The sequence below is a fragment of the Polistes canadensis genome, unplaced genomic scaffold (genome assembly GCF_001313835.1).
Source record: "Polistes canadensis isolate GaletaPanama2010 unplaced genomic scaffold, ASM131383v1 scaffold_315, whole genome shotgun sequence".
In the NCBI taxonomy this organism is placed as follows: domain Eukaryota; kingdom Metazoa; phylum Arthropoda; class Insecta; order Hymenoptera; family Vespidae; genus Polistes; species Polistes canadensis.
Window position 1 is genome coordinate 75,013 of NW_014569862.1, and position 21,924 is coordinate 96,936.

At 33.0% G+C, this 21,924-nt stretch overlaps 1 protein-coding gene across 2 annotated transcripts in view; it reads left to right on the top strand.

Moving 5' to 3' along the window:
• LOC106791527 overlaps positions 1 to 21,924 on the top strand; it is a 39,094-nt gene that overhangs the window by 10,670 nt on the left and 6,500 nt on the right. The window contains exons 13-49 of one of the 2 annotated variants that reach the window (XM_014757208.1): positions 335 to 620; positions 942 to 1,136; positions 1,222 to 1,439; positions 1,557 to 1,744; positions 1,920 to 2,428; positions 2,531 to 2,923; positions 3,000 to 3,665; positions 3,825 to 4,016; positions 4,102 to 4,184; positions 4,271 to 4,433; positions 4,517 to 4,698; positions 5,011 to 5,634; positions 5,719 to 5,849; positions 5,947 to 6,269; positions 6,350 to 6,554; positions 6,635 to 6,775; positions 6,951 to 7,271; positions 7,352 to 7,847; positions 8,017 to 8,137; positions 8,224 to 8,414; positions 8,509 to 8,647; positions 8,724 to 8,931; positions 10,430 to 10,570; positions 11,854 to 12,043; positions 12,465 to 12,662; positions 12,787 to 13,299; positions 13,393 to 13,568; positions 13,698 to 13,965; positions 14,342 to 14,441; positions 14,518 to 14,660; positions 14,891 to 15,091; positions 15,919 to 16,099; positions 16,403 to 16,515; positions 16,590 to 17,418; positions 17,713 to 17,861; positions 17,953 to 18,135; positions 19,073 to 19,316. In XM_014757208.1, coding sequence (XP_014612694.1) covers positions 335 to 620; positions 942 to 1,136; positions 1,222 to 1,439; positions 1,557 to 1,744; positions 1,920 to 2,428; positions 2,531 to 2,923; positions 3,000 to 3,665; positions 3,825 to 4,016; positions 4,102 to 4,184; positions 4,271 to 4,433; positions 4,517 to 4,698; positions 5,011 to 5,634; positions 5,719 to 5,849; positions 5,947 to 6,269; positions 6,350 to 6,554; positions 6,635 to 6,775; positions 6,951 to 7,271; positions 7,352 to 7,847; positions 8,017 to 8,137; positions 8,224 to 8,414; positions 8,509 to 8,647; positions 8,724 to 8,931; positions 10,430 to 10,570; positions 11,854 to 12,043; positions 12,465 to 12,662; positions 12,787 to 13,299; positions 13,393 to 13,568; positions 13,698 to 13,965; positions 14,342 to 14,441; positions 14,518 to 14,660; positions 14,891 to 15,091; positions 15,919 to 16,099; positions 16,403 to 16,515; positions 16,590 to 17,418; positions 17,713 to 17,861; positions 17,953 to 18,135; positions 19,073 to 19,316 — 9,604 coding nt within the window. The remainder of the gene's footprint in view (positions 1 to 334; positions 621 to 941; positions 1,137 to 1,221; positions 1,440 to 1,556; positions 1,745 to 1,919; positions 2,429 to 2,530; positions 2,924 to 2,999; positions 3,666 to 3,824; positions 4,017 to 4,101; positions 4,185 to 4,270; positions 4,434 to 4,516; positions 4,699 to 5,010; positions 5,635 to 5,718; positions 5,850 to 5,946; positions 6,270 to 6,349; positions 6,555 to 6,634; positions 6,776 to 6,950; positions 7,272 to 7,351; positions 7,848 to 8,016; positions 8,138 to 8,223; positions 8,415 to 8,508; positions 8,648 to 8,723; positions 8,932 to 10,429; positions 10,571 to 11,853; positions 12,044 to 12,464; positions 12,663 to 12,786; positions 13,300 to 13,392; positions 13,569 to 13,697; positions 13,966 to 14,341; positions 14,442 to 14,517; positions 14,661 to 14,890; positions 15,092 to 15,918; positions 16,100 to 16,402; positions 16,516 to 16,589; positions 17,419 to 17,712; positions 17,862 to 17,952; positions 18,136 to 19,072; positions 19,317 to 21,924) is intronic. The other variant, XM_014757209.1, reaches the window with a different exon arrangement.

Consider the following 21,924-nt stretch of genomic DNA (forward strand, 5'->3'; position numbering starts at 1 on the left):
TACAATCTTAGAGTTTTTGTAATTATTATATTATATTTATTTAATATAATATAATATAATATAATTAATATAATATAATTAATATAATATAATTATTATATTATATTAAATTATATTTGTAATATATGATAATCTGTCTGCCCTTGTAAAATGTTGTTTAATCAAATTTTGGATATCACAATTAATTGAAAAATAAAATGACTGTCACCTTTTCTTTTTTTGTCCTCTCTGAAACTTTTACTGTCCGCGAACGTGTTAATATTTTTGATTTCCAATCGATATTATTATTGGGAATATTTATTTGGTGACAAGTTCTGTTATTAATTATTTGCAGCGTAGGTGTTCTATGTAAGCTCTTCACTGTTATGGAAAATACGTTGTTCAACATTCAAGTTAAAAGATTTTGGACAAATATCTACGCGATCGCTTGGTCGGTCTCGGTGACATTTGACAGCATTGATTCGGCCATCAATCAGATTCGTAAAAACGATCGTGTTGTCAATCTTTCGGATCTTTCTTTACCGAAAACGCAAATCTTATTGGAAAGTTTCATGACAAATTTGTCACCGATCATTCTAGATGGAGTCGATTTGATTTCATTGAGCTTACCTATTCATCTTGTAAGTTCAATTTTTTAGTCATTTTCCTTCTCTCTCTCTCTCTCTCTTTGTGTTTCTCTCAATCTACAGGAATGTTTCGAAAGTTGTACAGTTTGTTATTAAAAAAAATTTAATCTACATTTTATTCGAAGATATTACATTTAATTTCTATTATATTTATTTGCAATACTAGTTTAAAAATAAATCATTCCACACAACTATACAAAACAAAATAAAATTTATTATTTTTCAGATGGGTAAAAAATGACTTTTGGTATACTCGTTTGGTGTAATTGATCATTTTAATTAAATCGTAATTGAATGTATCATCTAATTTTTCAGATAACTGCTATCAATGAGTATAAAGAACGCGAAACTGATTGGCCGTGTGTGAAAAATGAGAGTATTGGGACAGTTTTGGAATTTAGGAAAGGAAGTCAATCATTTATAAAGGAACTCGAAAGGATAGCTTGCGAGCCTATTGAACTTATTAAAGAATGGAGAAATCATCCCGTTTTAATGAAGGCTCGAAGAATTGTATAAGTTCAAATATAAACAAAGAAAATATCATTTATTTTTCCCCTTCAGATTTATCCAATTAATTTGTGTTTTTGCATTACAGTTTCAACACAATTCCAACGTAACGATGCCACCCTTTGATTGGCGGTTGGGGTACATAAAATTTCGTCATTTGGTCAAAGATTTTGACGATTTGATCAGCGACACCAAGGAAATTGTTTTATACGAAAATCCTAAATTGGTGCCTTACATGAAAGCACTCGAACCAGAACTTGAGAAAATCTTTGAAGAACGTTTACCGAATATGAAAAACAAGGCGAGGTAAACACAAGGGATTATTCCAATATGGTTTTTTTCTCTCCAATGTGAAAATAAATAATAAAAAGTATTCGAAGTATAAAAAGCTATATAAGAAAAAATAATTAATTTATTGGACAGGAGTTTTTTGGATTACATCGATTTGGAATTGGACAAGACGATCAAAGTTTTTCAAAGCAGCAACGTAACAATGCGCAACTTGTGGGAATCGAAGATTACCTTGATCGATAAATTACTCGTCCTTGGGAAGTTTCTTTCTCACGTCCTACATGAAACACTTTCACTTGTGACCAATATTCTTCAAGATGGTTGGTGCATTTTAACAACGTTTCTTTCTTTTCTTTATTGCTTTCTTTCTTTTTATTCTTTAAGCAAACATTATCCTTCTAGTTGAAATAACGTGTATAATTTTGAATGAAAATATTCGGAGATTTCTCTATTAATTCCTTTGTTCTTTTCTTTTTTTTTTTCTCTCTTCTAAAGGATCACAAGACATCAGTTTATTGTCCATGTTGGGTTTCAACAACGAAAGCGTGGTCGGATTAATTTATAATAAATTACCATACATTTTGTCGACGGTGGTAAATGGTCTTTCCGATGAAAGAATTGAGAATAAAATTGTAGAAACATTGAAGAACGGAAATGAATTCGAATGCAAGGATATGTTCGATTGGTGGTCAGACGTTAAAGTTGGTATCACCGTGGAAGAATATTCGGAAATACAAAAATTCGTATGCAATCTTGATCCGGAAAATTTTAACGCTTACATGGATTTTGCTGTTGGAGAAGAAATGGTATTTCGAAAACCGATGAATCAGTATCGTTCGTACATGATAACTTTGATCGGTGATTTGTACGATTTTGCCAAATCCATTAATGCGAGGATAAACAGTACAATAATTATAAAAAAACCTTTCACAAAATTATACTTCGAGGATCTTTTAATGAAACTGAAAGATTCCTTGGAATATATAGAATCAACATCGTATAAGGTAAATCAATAAAAATATATCGATTAATAGCTAACAGCAGTGTTGTTGTGAATTTCTATTCGATTTTGAACGCAACAAGTGTTTTCCGTTCTGTATTTTCAGATCGTAGAATTAAATACCGAACGGACGGACCACAAGCTGATCATCGAAGGTATTTCCGAAGCTTTGGTTAATATCGCCGAAGCTTTGGAGAATTTGGAAATAAAGAACGATCAGATTTATATCTGGCAAGCGATTAAAACCGGTGATATTCGACAATTGTTGAAAATTTTCGAATCATCTCCCGAAGAAACGATAGCATTGATTTTTCGTCTTTTAACATTGGATAAGAAAACTGGACAATTTTTACCTCGCGATAAGTTACGTGCTACTTTTTGCGATCCGCATTATTTTTCCAATTATTGGACGAAAAAAGATCGGAATTATTTTCTCATGAAAATTTGCACGTTCGATCCGTATCAAGTATTAAAATCAATCACCAGTACAGAATTTTACGTAAGATATTTCAGAAAAATTTATATTTAAAATTGATTATTCAAATACCATAAATATAATGATTTGTATCTTCCAGGAAACCGTCGAAGGAAAAAAGAACGTTCTCGTCAAATCCACACCCTTGTCTTCAGCTTTGATTAAATTTTTGGACGCGTTGATAAAAATCGTGTCTTCCCACGAAAACATAATCGTTAGATCGAACATCTTCAATTCGACAACTTGGATGAATTTATCTTCGGACACGTGGGATGTTATAAAAGCTGCTGAAGAATCATGGGTATACAAAATCGTTGTTGAACATGAAAAACCACTGGAGAAATTAGACGAATCGTCGAAATCATTGATCATGAATGGTTATCCTTACGTGAAAATTATTAAATCCGTACGTTTGTTAAACTTTTTGATGGATCTTTTAACGGGTGGTGGTGACATTTGGCAAAAATTACGCAACGTCTATGAGAATTCGAAAATCCAACCAATGTTGACGCTGATCGAGGACATACCGAATCTCGTTTTAACCAGTATCGACACGTTCCTAACTTCCGAAAGATTAAACGACTTCGCGGATAAACTTTTTCAAGGCAAAGTTAATCCTTGCGATATCGACAGGTATTTGATTCCACCGAGCTTTGTCAGAAAAAAGGCCCTTCTTTCTAGCATCAGTAATTTTTGTCTCAACGTACTTGCGAACGAGAAATTCCCCACGGCCATGGACTTTTTATCACTCGACGTGAAAATCGAGGTAAGTTATTTGAAACCGTTAAGAACAAATATTATTAAAGGACAAAAAGCAAGCAAATATCATCGAATTTTTTGCAACGAGATACTACAGCTTTATTAACAAAATTGTTTTATCCGAAAAAGTTCATATCCAATTTTGTTTTGTTTTACTTTTATCTAGAAAAACCTTATAGTTAGCAACGATAAAGTGAAATATTGGAATGCAAGTTATTTTGTCGACGTAGTTAATAGTTTGGCGTCAACTTTGATACGCGTTGGTTCAGAAGGTTACAAGAATCCAAAGGTTCCAACTTGGTGGACGTCTTTCGAGGAGGGCACTCTCAAAGATTTTTCTTTGCAATATAAAAAGAAGGTAAATCGTTTAACTACGAAGTTTGCCTCTCTAAAAAAAAGTACCCGCTAGAATTTTGTCATTAATGAAAGATATTTTTTCGTAGGATTTGCGAACGTTGGCTCATTCGGTTGTCAATAAATTCGGAAATGTGATCAAAGATCTCACGAAAACGTCATCTTCCGACAAGTAAAATTTGTTTAATGATTAATTCGAATTAACGCTTAATCATTGAACTGACACAATGAAATCAACAAATTTATTATTATTTTTAGAGATTGTTCATGGTGCAGCACGTCGATGATCGATATCGTTAATACTCAATTATCGCGACACGCGCTTTACGCACAACTCATTTGCGATACTAATAAATTGAATAATTGGGAAATTCATAATCGACTCATCAATGAATTTTATTGGAACAAAACCACGAATATGGTGAGTTGTAAGAGAATAATTGATTATCGATCCTTTCAACTAAGTTTAAAATAAATTATTTATGGGATTTATTTATCGTTTAGATTAATAATTACAAATATTTGAATGATAAGAAGACATTGAATGCATTTATAACGAGTATCGAAACGACGTTACATTACATTGCAGACATAATTGTTAATTTTCAAAACGTAACGTACAAGGAGAAGATGGATCATTGTTTTAAACAGCTCATTGGAGAACCAGCGTTCTCTAGACCAGGCTTGTAATAAAAATACTTTTATTTTTTTTTATACTTATCCAATCTTAAACAAAACATCTTTCCCGATATATATTTGGCTTTAATCCTTTGTTTTGTCATTGGTTGCTTAAATCATACACACTTTGTGAAAAAAATCATTATAGACTAAAGAACTGTGCCTTTAGTATCACTACCACCCACACCGTATTAATTTACTGTAGTTGGGGTTCCGTACAAGACGACTTAAAAAATTTCTACGTTAGTTACAAACGGATTTGCGTTAGCATACATACATTGCGCGCGAACAAGTGACAAGATATTTAATTTTTGTTGAAGGTACATAAAAATAATCACCGGCATATTGGAGATGTTAGAAAAGAACACATTTCTATTGGACAACACGAGATACCATGAGAAAATATTAGATTTAACGAATCTAGCGGAAAAATACGTACCCATTTGGAAACCGTTGGTAGAAGTTGTGAAAAAATCTGACAAAATAATCGTAAATAATTTATTAGCAAACGCTATGATCAACGTTAACGGCATATTGAATAATAAAAGTCATTCCATGTGTCGTACAATACTCGAGTGCAAAAACGTTAGCGTACTTTATGAATTTTTAAGTTCGAAAAATGCGGCTAAAGTTTTAAGATACGATCCTAAATTATCCAAGTATCCATCGGTAATGGATATATCAGATCGATTAGCGAAAAGCTTAGATCTGTCATTGATAAGACAAGAAATAATAGAGTGGCGTCAAGATGCATCCTGGAATCTGACATGGCTGAAACAGATCTTACGTCATTTAACTGTTGTCCTCGATGAGGGTGGTAATCTTTTTGACGTTGCTTTCAAGATCGATTTCCAAGATGTTTCCAATGTTCTCGGTATGCCCGACATAGTTGATGGGGTTGTTAATCTTCTCAAGGACAAGACCATCGATAAAATATTTTCCGGGTAATCGCTCAGTTATGAAATATTTTTCTTACATGTTTTTTTTCTTTTCCCCTTCTTATTTACAACAGTTTTATTGTGTTACAGAATGCACGAAATGTTGGAAGACGTTACACCATTTTTGAATGATCACAATTTGATCGACGATTTGAACAGTATGATCGTTGCACTTGAGTCTATGGAAATTTTTAAAAATTTGGGATTATTGGACGTTAAATGTAAAGTTTGTCCAAGTTTTTCTCTTCTAATTTATTTTATGTTTACTAAGACGTTACTATTCATTGTTTCTTTTCTTTTCCTTTAATTAATTTTTAGACGTCGTCAGTGATATGTTCGATAATTGGGACACAGTGAGAAATTACTTGATTAATAAAATACATTTATCGAAAGAAACAGCATTGATTTTGAGTGAAGCTAAAATCGACATGATTTCGGTTTTCATGAAAGAAAGACGAGCATTCAGTTTGAAGGATACCATTTGTTCCCCATCGAAATTAGGAGATATGTTGGACGTTCATCATACTGAAATTACGATAGAAGAAATCAGCACTGTTCTTTGTACGTTGAACGATACTCAAACGCAAAATATTGCCATAACTTTGATCAAAAATTTAAATTTCGACTACATCCTCAAAACCGTAAGTATTTCCTAACAAATGTTAATATCTAATTATTGTATTATTATTTGCGAGTATAATAAGAAAAATCATGATTTCAGTTATTAAGCGCAAATGTAAAAAACATCTTAGCAAATGCGAATTTAACCGAAACGGAAGGAAAATTAGTATTGGATAATTTAGGAGTCGCATCCGAATTGATTCCATTTTTCAAAGACAAACTTTCCGGAAATTTCATTTCTCCTGAGAGTTTACAATCCGAAACTGACGGAGGGGAGGAATCCGATGCCAAAGGAATAATGTCGAGTAATAAAACGATAATTATAAAACGATAAAGAACAAGAAGAAATATTGTCAATAATTAATTAATATTATTATTATTTTAGGCTCGGAATTTCTATCGGATTCGAGCAAAATGCTTTGCGGCAAAACTGTGTTGGACACTAACAATAGATTTTACAAAATGATTGCAAGTATCGAAGACAATATAAAGGAAGACGACAAAGTTGAACTCGATTCGTTGCCAAGTAATAAATTTATTTATCAAAAAAAAAAAATGTTTAAGTTTACGAGTTTGAGTGTTACGTATGGTTTTTTCTTTATATGGGTCTGTGTGGATGATCGTTAAGAACGAATGGGTTAATTTTAATTAAAATGCAAAACGAAAGAAATGAATGATACTAATGATCGTTATCGTTACAGCTGATTTTTGTAGGGAAACTTACAAGAGTGTGATCAACATGGGCGCAGGAAAGATTATTTGGTCTTACATAAAACCACTGTTACGTGGTCAGATCCTTTATGCACCTGACACTGCCGCAATCAAGAAAGTTATGTCTCTAACGAACGATACTTTCGTACAGATGGATCACTTTGGTCAATTGATGGATAGTTTCGTAGAGACACTTAAATCATTGGCAAGTCTTTCGGAAATGGGTGATAGTTTAAACGAACTACAGGATATTTTGGCATCGGAAGTCATGCAAATAGCAATCAAGAGTTTTGGTGGTGGAAACTTCGAAGGTAAGCAAAGGATTACAGTTATCTAAATAATATGTGAATATTATTAAATATTATTAAAATTATTTGAATATTTTTCACAGGTAATTTTTCGGAATTTAATTTCGGTGAAATAGCATGGAAATTAAAAAGATCGAAAAAATTGATTACGATGGTTGAAATGTTAAATGATTTGTTGGATTGTGTATTGATCGATCGAATGAAAGGATTTTCAACGGAAAACGAATTAGAAATTTATGCTCGTTCTCTTATGGAGACTAACGAGTTTTTAGCAGGCATTGTCTTTTTGGATAAGGAAACTGAAAGATCTAAAAGATCGTTGGATTATGAATTACCCGATAATATCACTTATAAGATTCGAATGGACGTGGATTATGTTCCGTCAACTACAAGATTGAAGAATCAATTTTGGATTCCCGGACCGGAAAGTAACTTTATCGAAGATCTTAGATATCTTCGTGGTTTTATACAACTTCAGGATGCTGTTGATCGTGCTATCATTAAAGTTAAATCTCAAAAAGATCAGAATTGGAAGACGTTGACGCAACAAATGCCTTATCCTTGTTGGAAACACATACCGTGAGTTATTATTGAACAATATGTGGTCGAATGTTAATCAAATATTTTATTATTTGTATAATCGTTAAGTATATTTTGGGTATTTTGGATATATTATTATATTTCTAATTTGTTTCTTGAAGAGAATTCTTCAACTACAGCAAAAATTAATTTAAAAATTAAATTTAAGATTTCAAACAACCCTCTACGAATCACAAGGGCTTCAAGTATGTTTCTTCTTTGCACTGATGATGTGCGTTGGATCAGCTGTTCGTCATATCGTTTGGGAAAGAGAATCTAGAAATTCTATGGTAGAAAATCTTCAATAATAGATTACTATAATTACATTTATTTTATGCTGTTTTTATTTTTGTAATTAATCTACTACAAATTTTAGGTGATGAGCGTTATGGGATTGAAACCTTGGCGAAATACGTTCGCATGGTTCATAACTTCTTTTATCGAGTTATCAGTCGTGATTATTTGCATCAGTTTAATTCTCTTGGCTGGTAAAATTCTTCCAAGGTCTAATCCTGTACTAGTTCTAATGCTACTCTTCGATTATGTGTTTTCCATCGTAACGTTTTGGTAATTTATTATAATCAATACTTCTCATCTAAATTAAAAAACAAAACTTATTGATCAATTTACTGATTTTTTGTTTTTATTTGTTCATTCACAGTTACATGATTTCTACGATATTCAGTTCAGCGAGTCTTTCAGCCATTACAACAGTAGTCATGTTTTTGTTAACTTACATGCCTTACATTATCGTCATAGCAATGGAAGCTGCTTTTGGTTTGGGTTACAAATTATTTATCGTAAGTAATTATTCTTTTAATCAAATACTTTTTTAATCATTCATATAAATTTTGTTAATTAATTTGTACCTTTTAGTGTCTCAGTATGTCGACCAGTTTCTGTTATGGTTGTTTATACGTAGTTCGCAAAGAAGTACAAGGAACTGGTATCACGTGGAAAAATATGTGGGAAGAGTCAAGTCCCGGTGATCCAATGTCTTTTGGCCTAATTTTATTTATGATAGCACTTGACGGTTGCATTTATGCATTGATCGGTTACTTCATCACTAAATATACGAATTCAGGTAACCGTGTCAAATATTTTCATAAGTATATTAACATACATATATACATAATACTAATCAAAAACAAATTAACGAGAGAGAGAGAGAGAGAAAGAAAGGAAAAGAGAGTAAGTAATTATAAGTTACTAGTATCATATAACTATAATAATTTATGCTCTGGTGAAGGTAGTATGATTGGTGAACGGGTTGAAACCTATTATTCTTTATCTTACCAAGTAAATATATTTCTCGAGTAACGCCAACTTTTTATACACTTTTGTAATCCACTTATATATACAAGGAGTTTCAAAATACGTGGGTATGAACTTTTCAGGGGTGGTTTCAGTACGATGAAACAAAAAAGAGTATTATACTATTATAATACTTGACGTGAACTTGTTTTCAAAATATAGCTGATACCACACTTTAAATTATGTCTACATGTTTTGAAAGTTTCCTGTATATTTATATAAAGGATGAAGTATTCAAAGTATTATAAATGAACTTTTTCAAAATCATTAAACATTACAACTTGGATTGTAGGATTTATTTTTAAATGAAATGAGACCCAAGGAGGAATTACATTACTCAGTTTTCATTTAGTTTAATCATTTCGAACTAATTGAAGTTTATAATATAGAAAATACTTTATCCTGTATATATTTATGCATAACTCTCTCTTTTGGTGCAATGTTTAATAGATTCTTCATATTTTTAGAATTACGTGCGATCTTTTAATAACATTCTATTTTTTTTATGGGTGTGGCTTGTTAAACTTACATTCAAATTTTATACGCTTCTGTTATACGTGCTCCATTTTTTCTACGTTATTAATATTTCTATGTTTACAACTATTATCGGTGTTAAATCGTATCATGTTACCAGGTTGTTCAAGAGAATTATAATAATTTAGTTTAACGTTCTACTCTGACTCTTCGTTCATTCGTTCGTTTGTTCGTTCATATGCAGGTAGAAATAATAGAGAAATATAATATATTAGATGTTTGTATTTATTTTTCTTTTTTATAGAAACGTAATCTCTCGTTTTATATTTGAAAATTTATCAAGTTGTATATATATATTTTTAGAAAAATGTAAACAAATCAAGTAATAAGCGTCCTCGCATAATTACGTTTACATAATGTAGGAAAGGAAATGAAATGAAAGGAAGGAAGGCCATACGCATAACTCTTAACGCATTTTGTTTTCGCGTAGTTTTAGTTAATGGGAAGAATAAATATTTAAAATGGTGATGAGAAAATTCGTTAACATTTAATAAGAATAGACAAGAAGAGTTGGTTGAAACTTTTTATATATACGCGTTTAAATAAACGAAACAAAGAAAGAAAGAAAGAAATAAAGACGATAAACAAAAAATAGAAACCAGCCCATAAAGAAGAAGAAGAAGAAGAAGAAGTGTACAATTTTCTTGTCTTTTTTTCTTGTCGTTTATTTTGTTTTTCTTCTTTCATCCTCATCTTTTTTTCGCAACGGCCGAGCATTACCGATAATTTTCCAGGCAGGGACTTTCATGGTTTGAGGTCCCGTAGTTTATGGTGGGCCAACACACGTTCTCTCTATGGCAGACCCAGTTACCTCGCCTTCGTCAACAATCTCTATCTCACTAACGACGTCCTGCACCCTTCAACCACTTATCAAGGTATCGCACTCTCCCAGCTTGCGGACCGCACATGAGCCGCAAGCGGATATCTTGCTTGTCCTCCTATTTCCGGGGGGACCTTCATTTGCATTCTGTGTCAAATAGACTGAGAGTATTGTGTGTGTGTGTGTGAAAGAGAGAGAGAGAGAGGAAGAACAAGGAAGAGAGGAATACAATGCATTGATTGTTTGTTACGTTAATAATGATTTATCGGTTATTGTATTTGCATAAATACATTATCGGCTAAAAGTTTATAATCTACTACCTAAAAAGTTATAATAAGCTAGAAGTTATAATCATTACCCTATTTATGAGAAAATATTGAATACTTTTATTTAAATATTTTTTACTCAAATCTCATCCACAAGCATTTCTAAAATTTTGTGATACTCTTTCCCATGTGACATACGAAATGTTTTGAAATATTATTCAACTTGTTAACATATTATTTATCAGCAATCGATTAGGATTTTCTACACTGCTAGTTTATTGACTGGTAGCCCCTTAAAATTGGCTTTTCGTTAATTTCGTTTATTGACCAGTTTACTAAAAATTGATTTTATCTAAACGTTATCGTAGTTTTATTTTTATGATTTTCATTAAAATTAGATTTCAAACTTTTGGTTGGTAGCGTTATTATTGCAAATTTATTATCCCAATAAGTGAAACGAAAAATTGATTAGAATTTTATTCATTCTTATTCGTTCTTCCTCTATCGTTTGCAGCACGGCTGTCATTTATTTATTTGTTCATGTTTATTTGTTCATTGTGATCTATAAATCCTGTTCCATGTTTTTACTTCTTTTTTTGTTCGTACTTTGTTCTTCTTTTTTTTTTTTCGAAATCAATTGAACGAAAATTTGTGATTTGTGCACTTGTGTTCTTTGTGAGATAGCATGTTTTGTGTCAATTTTGCATGCCGATTTAAATTTGATTTGCATTGACTGTTGCTTTTTTTATTAAATGCATCGTGTTCGCATATGTATCTTTTTCTTCTTTTTTTATTTGTGTCTCATGTCAGACATTGCTTACCGTTTGATTTTCTTCTGTGAACACAATTTTTGACATAACAATTAAGTATTTGTGAATATTGATTGAATTTTCAATTTGTCTTCTTGCACGATTGAAATTATTTTTAGATTTATTATTGAAATAATGATGATAATGTTATTAATCGGTGAAATCATATTTACTTTGACGATTACATCGATGATAACTTTTCATGATCGAAAAGAATATACAAAAAAAAATGGATGATTTTATTTTCCTAAAAAAAAATGTAGAAGACGATTCCGACGTGAGTAGTTTGACTGTGAACGAGAAACAAATTGGTGTCAGATTCGACAACGTTCGTAAAGTTTATAACACTGACACGGGAGAAGTTGTAGCTGTCGATGAATTCACTTTGAAGCTTTGCGAAGGTGAAGTGACTAGTCTTCTTGGAAGAAATGGTGCTGGAAAGACAACGCTTATGTAAGCCAATTTTGTATATATTATATATTCTAATATATATTTATAGCAGTCAATTATTATTACAAATCCGATAACATTGTTGTAAAAGATAGGAATTTATTATTTTTATTTATATATTGTTTTTTTATAATAAATTCACTTCGTCAAGCTGATGACTAGTAATTATATTTTACAATTAGTAAAATTAGAAAATATGTTTAGTTTCTTATCAATATTAAACAAAAGGTGTAAAATCTAAGATTTGAACTATGCAACCTTTTCTGTGGTGGTAATTAACTTTTATAATATTTATTGTTTTTTTTCTATGATAAAAAAAAAGAAAATGGTTGTTTTATGTGGGTAAAGTAATCAGTTCGATTAAAATAATCAAATGAAATATTAGGAGTAGTTGGTTTTATCGAATTATACGATTTCATTTTAGTAAGATGCTAACTGGTATGGTCGCTCCGACTAACGGTGAAATATGTTTGAACGGTGAAGAGGGTTGCAAGCCAGAAATAGGGGTGTGCCCTCAGGATAACGTGCTCATCGGTACTATGACGCCGAGGGAGCATATGATCTTCTATTCAAAGCTCAAGGGAAAAAAGAATAACGTGACTATGGAAAGAAATGTTAACGAGTAAGCTTTAAATATCCTATTTCGTTTATTTATTTGAAAAATTATTTATTTCATAGGAATAACTCAATTGTTTTATTTTTCCAATTAATGTTTTAATTTAATTTATATTTAATTAATTGTTTAGGATGCTAAGTTCGTTGGAATTAGGTCGACAAGAGCACGAACCGGTTTATCGTTTATCGGGTGGTACAAAACGTCGACTTTGCGTGGCCCTGGCCTTCTTAGGTTCACCAAAATTGGTGATCCTCGACGAGCCAGGTGCAGGAGTGGATCCAGCAGCCAGAAGAAGAATTTGGCAACTGATCGATCAACATAGAGTTGGTAGAACTGTTCTGTTATCAACGCATCATCTGGACGAGGCTGACATGTTAAGTGACACAGTAGTTGTCATGCACAAAGGGAAGATCCTTTGCACCGGGTCACCACTGACCTTGAAAATGAATCACGGTAGAGGCTACAGGTTGCACTTATCTTATCCACCGAATGACATTTCTGGTGAGTCCATCGAGAGGAAGAATTTGGAAACACTTAAAAAAATCATTGAAGGAATCGTGCCTAATTGTAGCATCGATGAAACGACTGGAACTGAAGTCATTGTTAATCTACCTTTCCAAGGAAAACATGGAAATAACAACGAGTAAGATTCTTATATTATTTTTTGCTAACTAAAAAAGATCATCTTTATCATAATTAGAATATTTGTCTGGAATCGATTGAATTTTGTCAACAGCATAGCACAAGCGGCAAAGGTTCTCGAAGATAATCAAAAACTTTTAGGATTCTTGCACTTCTCATTGGAATGCGATACTCTCGAAAGAGTATTTTTGGATTTGTGTGCTCGTGCCGATAATAATTCGATGTTGAATCGTGTCAACATTAACAACTCTGATAAAGTTAATCACATAGGTTAGTATTTATCGTATAAAAGGGTCTTCTTCTAACTGTTGAATCCGTGATTACGTAGTTTTATTATTTGGTTTCTATGTCACGGTGGTGAGATCAATCTAATTGGATTTTATTCGTTCTACCCCTAAGGATTGTCCGTGCCGAACGACGGAATTGATTTGATAGATTTCGAACCCTCCCCGAAACCTAGTGCGTTGAGACAAGTCAAGGGTTTATTGAAAAAACGACTGTGGCATTTCGCAAAGGATTGGAGGTCGCCCTTGGCCACTTTCATTTTACCGACGATGTTCGTTGCCGTGGCAATGGGTTTCTCTCTAATAAGACCACCATCCGTGGACGAACCACCATTGGCACTTAACCCAAGGATTTACGACGCTCATCCAACTTACTTCTACAGGTATATCTACAGGATATATGTATTTAATACATCAAATATATATATGTTACACATGGACCATTTGGGAAATACCGAAATTCCTAAGCAACGAAAAGTTCGTGCGGATTTTGACGAATGATTTAAACGCAAGGCATTTAAGTTTTTCGATTAATATATTTATTTATTAAATTATATATAAGTGTCATCATTCTGTTTCGCGAACTTTCTTCATCTCTAAGATTTGTGAATAATGTCTACGCATTGTTCATAATTCCGACATTTCCCAAAATGATTCGTAACATATATATATTCCTCTAACTAAATATTCAACGAGTCTACCTACAAAGTTTATTCACGTTAGATTCGGTAATCCAATGTTGTATATTATCCTCTCTAGTATCGATAACAGCAACGATCCATTTTTGCAACACGTGTCGCTCCAACTACATGATAGATTCGGCGACGACTACGCTGGTGCTTGGCAAACTTTACCGAATGTAAGATAAATCGTTGTTGTTACCTTACCAAGGATCAAGTTTTACATTATCCTAATATAATCATTATTTTATATAGGATACGGGAACATGTGAATGCGTGGACGGTCAACAAACCTGTCAAGGATTATCACAAGCGGTCGAGGGACTCTTGCAAATTTTACCTGGACGACCTACTCTTGATTGGATTGTTTCCACTCATCAGGAATACATAGAGAAAAGGTATTTAAATTTACACATTTGTTGGAAGATTTAACTTTTATTATAAGATGTAATTTTTGGATGTAATGAGATAAGATAGAATATAGTAATAAGTATCTATAAATCTAAACTATTTAGCCCAATTCAAATGTACGGGATATGGAAATGCCTGTATTCTTTTAGAACGACCTAATCATTTCTATCTCCAATTGATGTTCATTTTAATAACGTTCTATGATTTGCCATTACAGATACGGTGGATGGTCGCTTTCTCATTGGAAGGAGGATCCTCTATTCGTCGTTTGGTATAACAATAAAGGCCATCACTCGATGCCATCCTATCTTAATGCCCTCAACGAAGCGATACTTCGTGCTTCAGGAGTCAACGGACATTTAACGACCCTGAACCATCCGTTGAAGCTTTCCAGTGACCAATTGAATCGAACCACATTGTGAGTTGCCAATATAGGGCTCGAAATATTGCTTGTCTCCTATACCTTTGAGCTTAAAGGGAACTTAACGTCTGGTAGAAATAAACAAAGAGAGAAAGAGAGAGAGATAGCAGCTGTTCATGTCTCCAATATATGCATTTTTTTTAATCCTTTTGTTTAATTAAGATCGGTTTATATTCAAAGATGAATTTTATTCGTATTCGAATTAGCTGTTAACCCACTATGGGTTAACGAATTTTTGTTATAAAAAAAAAAAGAAAAATTGATGGTGGTTTAAAAGGGAGAATTTATTATCGTATCGAAAAGTGAAGTGAAATTCGTCCTAGTAGGAATTGCTGTCTCTGCTTTTGCTGTAGTTTTGCTGTTACTGCTACGTCTTTTCACCGAATTCGGAATACTTAAGAGAGGTAGCTGTGTAACACGATAGAAGAGAATTCTGCTCGTACGTGTTACCTGATTCATTTACTTTTAATTAACGTTCCATATGATTCAGTCTACATGCCGGATAACTTGTTTCACGCTTTTTACAAACTCCCTTCTTTTTTTTTCCTTTATTTCTCTATTCGATGGCACAAGCTTTTCTCGTGATCCGATTAACGATTCTAGGTAGATTCGTAACTCCTCTTGAATACTAATGATATCCTAACGACGACGTTGTATACTTTTCGTATCAAAAGCTTTTCTTTGATCGTAAAGAAATTTTCTATTAACTTTTTTTCTATATATATATATTCTTTTTTTTTGGTTTAAGATAAAGAAGAAGAAGAAGAAGAAGAGACATATAAAGAAATAAACAGGTTGACTTAATTTGATATTTTGATTTTCAGATTGCAACGAGTCGCAGACGTTGGCATTGCCTTGGTTCTTTTACTCGCATTTAACTTGGTCGCTGCACAAGGAACGAAAGAGTTAGTAAGAGAAAGACTTTCAGAAGAGAAAAGGATACTTTATCTGGCTGGAGTACATCCGGTGACTTATTGGACGACGGCCTTGATCTGGGATTTCCTAGTAAGATACTACATTATCGATTTAAAAAATCTTTTAAAGAGGATCTACGTTGTCAAAACGCGGATTTATGCTTTTTAGAGGCTAGGCCATTCTAGAGGCCGAAAAAATAAGCTCTTTTGTGATTTTTTTTGTCAGGAATAATATAAAATAAATCGAGTTTACAAAGGTAGAAGTTTATTATTATACATATGATTGACTGGAAAGAGAACATAATTTTTATAGAATATAATTTATTTGAAATAATTATTAAAATGAAATAACAATAAGTTCTAGATGAAATTTTCTAATCATTTATTTTCACAGATCTTTGGATGTTCTATTTGTTTGGCTGTCGTTGTTTTCGAGATATTTGGCTTGTCAACATACGTATCGAAAGATAATCTAGCCGGTGTCTGCCTGTTATTATTCTTATTCGCGTAAGTATAATAAACAAGGAAAGTTAAATCATTTGGATATCCAAAATACTATCGAGTTTGTTCTGTTCATTTAGTTGGGCTGCCATTCCATTCTCCCACTTAGCTGAGAAGGCATTCGACGATTCCAGCTTGTCCAACATGGTTCTCTTTTGCGTGAACACGTTTATAGGTGTTAGTTCTTTAGCCACTATTTTGGTGATCGATATTCTTGGAAAGAGTCAAGCGGCTGCCGACGCCAGAGATTTACTTCATCGAATTCTCATGATATTTCCGCAATATGTTCTTGGGGATGCACTCGTGGAATTATCAAAGAACGATATTGCTGCCGAATTGTTGAAGAAGTTTCACATGGACACTTATAAGTCACCATTGGGCTGGGATCTTCTTGGGGTTCATTACGTTTTTCTCATAATCATCGGTGCGTTATTATACGTAACAAATATCATCGTCGAATGCCGACTCTTGCCAAATTTTCGCAAACAGAACATAAATTACGAAGTCGTGGAGGAGGACGAGGATGTTGTCGCAGAAAGGTCCAGGGTCGAGGGTGGCATGGCTCAGGAAGATATTTTGAAGACGATTAAATTGAGAAAAGAATATCGCAGCGTTTACGGCACCAACGTTGCCGTTCAGAATTTAAGCTTTGGCGTTCAACCCGGAAAATGTTTCGGTCTGTTGGGCGTCAACGGTGCCGGTAAAAGCACGATTTTTAAGATGCTCACAACCGAAGTTATTGCTACGGCTGGTAGGATTGTTTTAAAGGACAAGGATATTGATTCGGGTCCTCTTTGTAACGGTGAAGTTGGTTATTGTCCACAAACCGATGCCTTGGATGGATTCTTAACACCCCATCAATGTTTGACTATACACGCTGAGATTTACGGATTGAAAAATGTTCCTAAGGTAGAGAAAGTGTAATATTTAATGTAGTATATGTAACATAAAATTTAAACATTCGTCTCATTCTTCTCGAAGTTTAGTTTTCTAAAGGTTTCACTTCTAATACTTCATGTGAACTGCATGCATGTATTTTTTCCAAAATTTGTAGTTGCAATTGATTGATATTAAATGTTAAAAACATATTATTTTCTTTCAAATAAATTCTTGACACATAGGGTAAGGTGTGTTTAATAATTGTTTTAACAGTGAATAGGTTATATTGTGATTATATAAATATGATTATATTTTTATGATTAGGCGGTAGAAAGTACGTTGCAGAGACTCGATCTTTTAAAATACGCCCATCAAAGGGTGAGCAGTCTGAGTGGTGGAAATAAAAGAAAATTATGTACAGCTATAGCAGTAATAGCACCAGTTTCCGTGATTCTCATGGACGAGCCAACGAGGTAGCTTCAAATTTGCATTCATTTATATTTAATTTTACAATAATACGTATATGGTAAATTGAAGAATGTCGAATTTTTGGTTTTTGTTTAGTGGGATGGATCCAGCGACAAAGGATTTGGTTGGATGTGTGATTAAACATGTCATTAAAAATCACAGCAGCGTGATATTAACGTCTCACAGCGTTGCTGATTGCGAAAGTTTATGTAACAGAGTGGGAATTCTTGCCAAAGCTGGTCTCAGGTGCATAGGAACGTCGCAACATTTAAAACACAAGTAAAAAGACCTATTTGTTTTCTATCGACTTTTTTTCTTTCCTATTATACTTCTTCTGTTATTTAAAACGAACTTTCTATGCACAATAACGTAATCGTCTCTAATCGTTCGTTTCTTTATTAATCACAGTTCAAACGTGTGATCATCATTGATAACTTAATTTCGATGCATTTATTTAACTTACAATTCAATTCTAATAAGTAAAAATGTATGTTTGATGTTTAATCAATACTGCAAGAGGAAAATTATGAACTGCAGAATGACAACGTGTTCAATTCATACAATATATTTATTGTGAAAGATAAATAGATAGAAAGAGAGAGAGAGAGAGAGAATTGGGGATTGGTCCGTCGACACCAAAATGAAATTTACGTTTGCATTCCAAACGCATTTAGGCCTCTTTAGAAGCTGTGTACGCTGCTTAACTAGTATAGTAGACGTGCGTGCTTCTCTCTATCTCATTCTCTCTCTCTATCTCTATCACTATTTCTATCTCTCTGACACACATACACTTTGAAGGAGGATGAGAGGCACTTTAACAGCTATTTGCTCTAATTGAGATACATTACGTACGGAGCAGTGATCTATGCCCGAGCTGGGTCCATTGTAATGCATGCACATCGAGCCTGCTAGATCTTTTGGAATAACGTACTGCACCATAAATATTTAACCGTTGTAGTCAGGAACGCCTGAGGCGTCTTGCAGAATATTTTCCTCTTTCATTTCAACCTTCCGCACACGCAACCCCTTTTCTTTCTTACCCCTTTCTAAAAAACAAAGAAAACAACAACAAAAATAGAACAAATTTACGATACAAATTTCCATAGATTATTAAATATAATCCGTACAGCATCCAAAACAAGTTTACTCGCGCTAGGAGGATTATTATTATTATTATTGTTATTATTTGATATTTTTGGTTTCTTTCGTTATCCAGATTCGGCGAAGGCTACGTTGCATTCTTGAGATTCGGCAAACCAACGTCAGGTAGCGATCTCAGAATAGCCATTGCAAATCATCTTCCACAAGCCATAGTGTCCTCGAGACAAGCAACAGCAGCTCGTTTGTTGGTGCCGAAGAACGAAGATATACCAGTGAGCACGATCTTCGCTAAAGTAAGGATACTTGCGGAAGAGCTCAAATCTACGGACTACACGCTCTCTCAAAGCTCCTTGGATCAGGTTTGTATATATACTTTCAAGTTGACAATGTTCTATACATATACGAGAGTTTCATCTTCATAGGAAGGGCTGGAGGGTGAAGGAGACTCGATCATTTCGATCAAAGTCACTTTTGTTCTTCATCTTCTTCTTCTTCTTCTTTTTCTTCTTCTTGTTCTTCTTCGTGGCAACTCGGTGTCAGCGAAGTCTACGAACGATAAATTCACGATTGACTTGCTCGCACTCAGCAGAAATCTCTTCTATCTCTTTCTATCTAGTTATACGTCTATCTGTCTATCTCTCTCTGTCTTTCCTTTTCTATATGGGGGTCCGATATGCGCAATATTATCGTGCAATATTCGGAGCTCTTGTCTCCGGCAGATGATGCACTGCTTGTGCATTGCACTTCCTCCTTCAACCAAGACCGATCCCCTCCCACCATCCCAACTTACCCTTCACTCCACTCCACTCCACCCCCTTCTCTAGCTTTCGTAGTACCTATCCTGAGGGATATTAATGGAACCGTCGGCTCTCTCAGCAACTAGCTCGTAGTGGGTTCTCTATAGTCTATGGTTTACTGTCTGAACCCGAGAACAGCCAGAAATTCGGTCTCGACCTTTATCTCTCTTGCTCTTTCCCTTTCCCTTTCTATTTCTATTTCTATTTCTATTTCTATTTCTCTTGCATACAAACACGGTTACTCTAATGATTATACACCTTTGTATATAACTCTGTCTCTTTCCTGTGTTCTCTTCTGTCCCTTTCTCTCAGTTTCTGGTCAAATGGTTTCGGGATCGGGTCGTCGTTCACGTCACCTACGCGAGATTCCACGTTTTCCCTTTCACCAGCTAAAATTGCTGTTAATTAACCGCTTTGCCGAGGGATAATTAACTGAGAGAATTAAAGCGTGACTCTTAAGGGGTTACATAGGTTTACACCGGGAAAAAAATAACATATTTTCAACAATTTTTTTTTTCTATATAAAAAATGGAATTCTTATTCAAACTTTTTATAACATTTAAGATACATATTTGAAGAAGATTTTTTGAAATTTTGATTGAAAAATATTATAAACTCAGCCATTGCGACGTCATTTTCGGTGACCCTACCGAAAAAAAGTGTTTTCGCGTTGACAGCAGAACTCATAAACGGTGGGGGTTTTTCAATGGAAAAAATTGGATCTTTTAGTGAATACCTAAAACTAGAAATTGGACGAAGGAAACAAAAAAAAATTGAAATTTGGATTTTTGGCAACGCTTTTAGCAAGAAAATTCAAATTTCGCTACAATTGGCAGCACATTTTGATTTCTTAAAATTTGATTTGATGAACAAAAAAAAAATCCTTCATCCAAGTCCCTTTTCAATAGTGTCTCGGAGACGTGTAGCAAATTTCATCACGATCGGTTCAATAGTTATCGAGAAATCTTGTCAACCGACTTTAGAAAAAGCGTTTTGAGAAAAACGCGTTTAAAGTTTTGAGTGTTGATAAAAGAACCATTTAAGAGGGGAAGTTCCGAAGGCTCTATCTTTTAAACTATTATTCCAATCGACTTCAAAATTAAATACAATATTCTAAATAAGTTGTAGAATTTAAAAAGAAAAAGAAGAAAAATTGATTTTTTTGAAAGCCCCAAACCCATGTAACCCCATAAGTTATCTTTATTACTATTTCACCTCACAGGAAACTAGCCGTTCCTTGCCCACTTGTCAAATTCATCTCGTGTTTTCTTGATCTTCGTCACGTCCGTTAGTAATCTTATTGCGATATCGAATTATTATTAATTCATAATAATAATAAGTGGAAAAAGATAATGGTTATAAAATTATCAGGTTGACTGGTAACACTTTTACATGATTTATTGTCTCTAATCTTTGATCTAATTTTGTTACGTGTGATTAGATAGATATTGGCAATGGGTAGATTAGATAGAGATAGAATTAACTAAAATTAGAAATGTTTGAAGATTTAGATATAATTTATATATTATATATAAATTTAAACATGCATGTGTTTTGTTTAATTATGAAAATTAAAGATAATTTATTCTATAATTTAATCAATAATTTCTAAAGTACCAAAATTTTTCTTACTTTATTCACTATCATAATTTTTATATTATATAATTAATTAATTAAATTATAATATAATTATAATTAAATAACATATATAAATATATAATAATATTGTTAGAACGCAAAAGTAATGCATGTAAATGTTAGCTGTCAGTTTGCTGTAAACGTAAGACAAGACTCATTATCAGATTTGGTAAGAATCAAGTTAATCATTCATTTCATTCCATTTTTATTTTTTTTACCCCATGTAATTATTATCCATAAATGATCTCTAAAATTGAAGATATTCATTCTATAATTTATTCTACATAATATCAATAATTTCTAAACTACAGAAATTTTTCTTACTTTATTCACTATCATAATTTTTATATTATATAATTAATTAATTGACTTATAATGTAATTATAATTAAATAACATATATAAATATATAATAATGTTAGAACGTAAAAGTAATGTATGTAAATGTTAGCTGCCAGTTTGCTGTAAACGTAAGACAAGACTCATTATCAGATTTGGTAAGAATCAAGTTAATCATTCATTTTATTCCATTT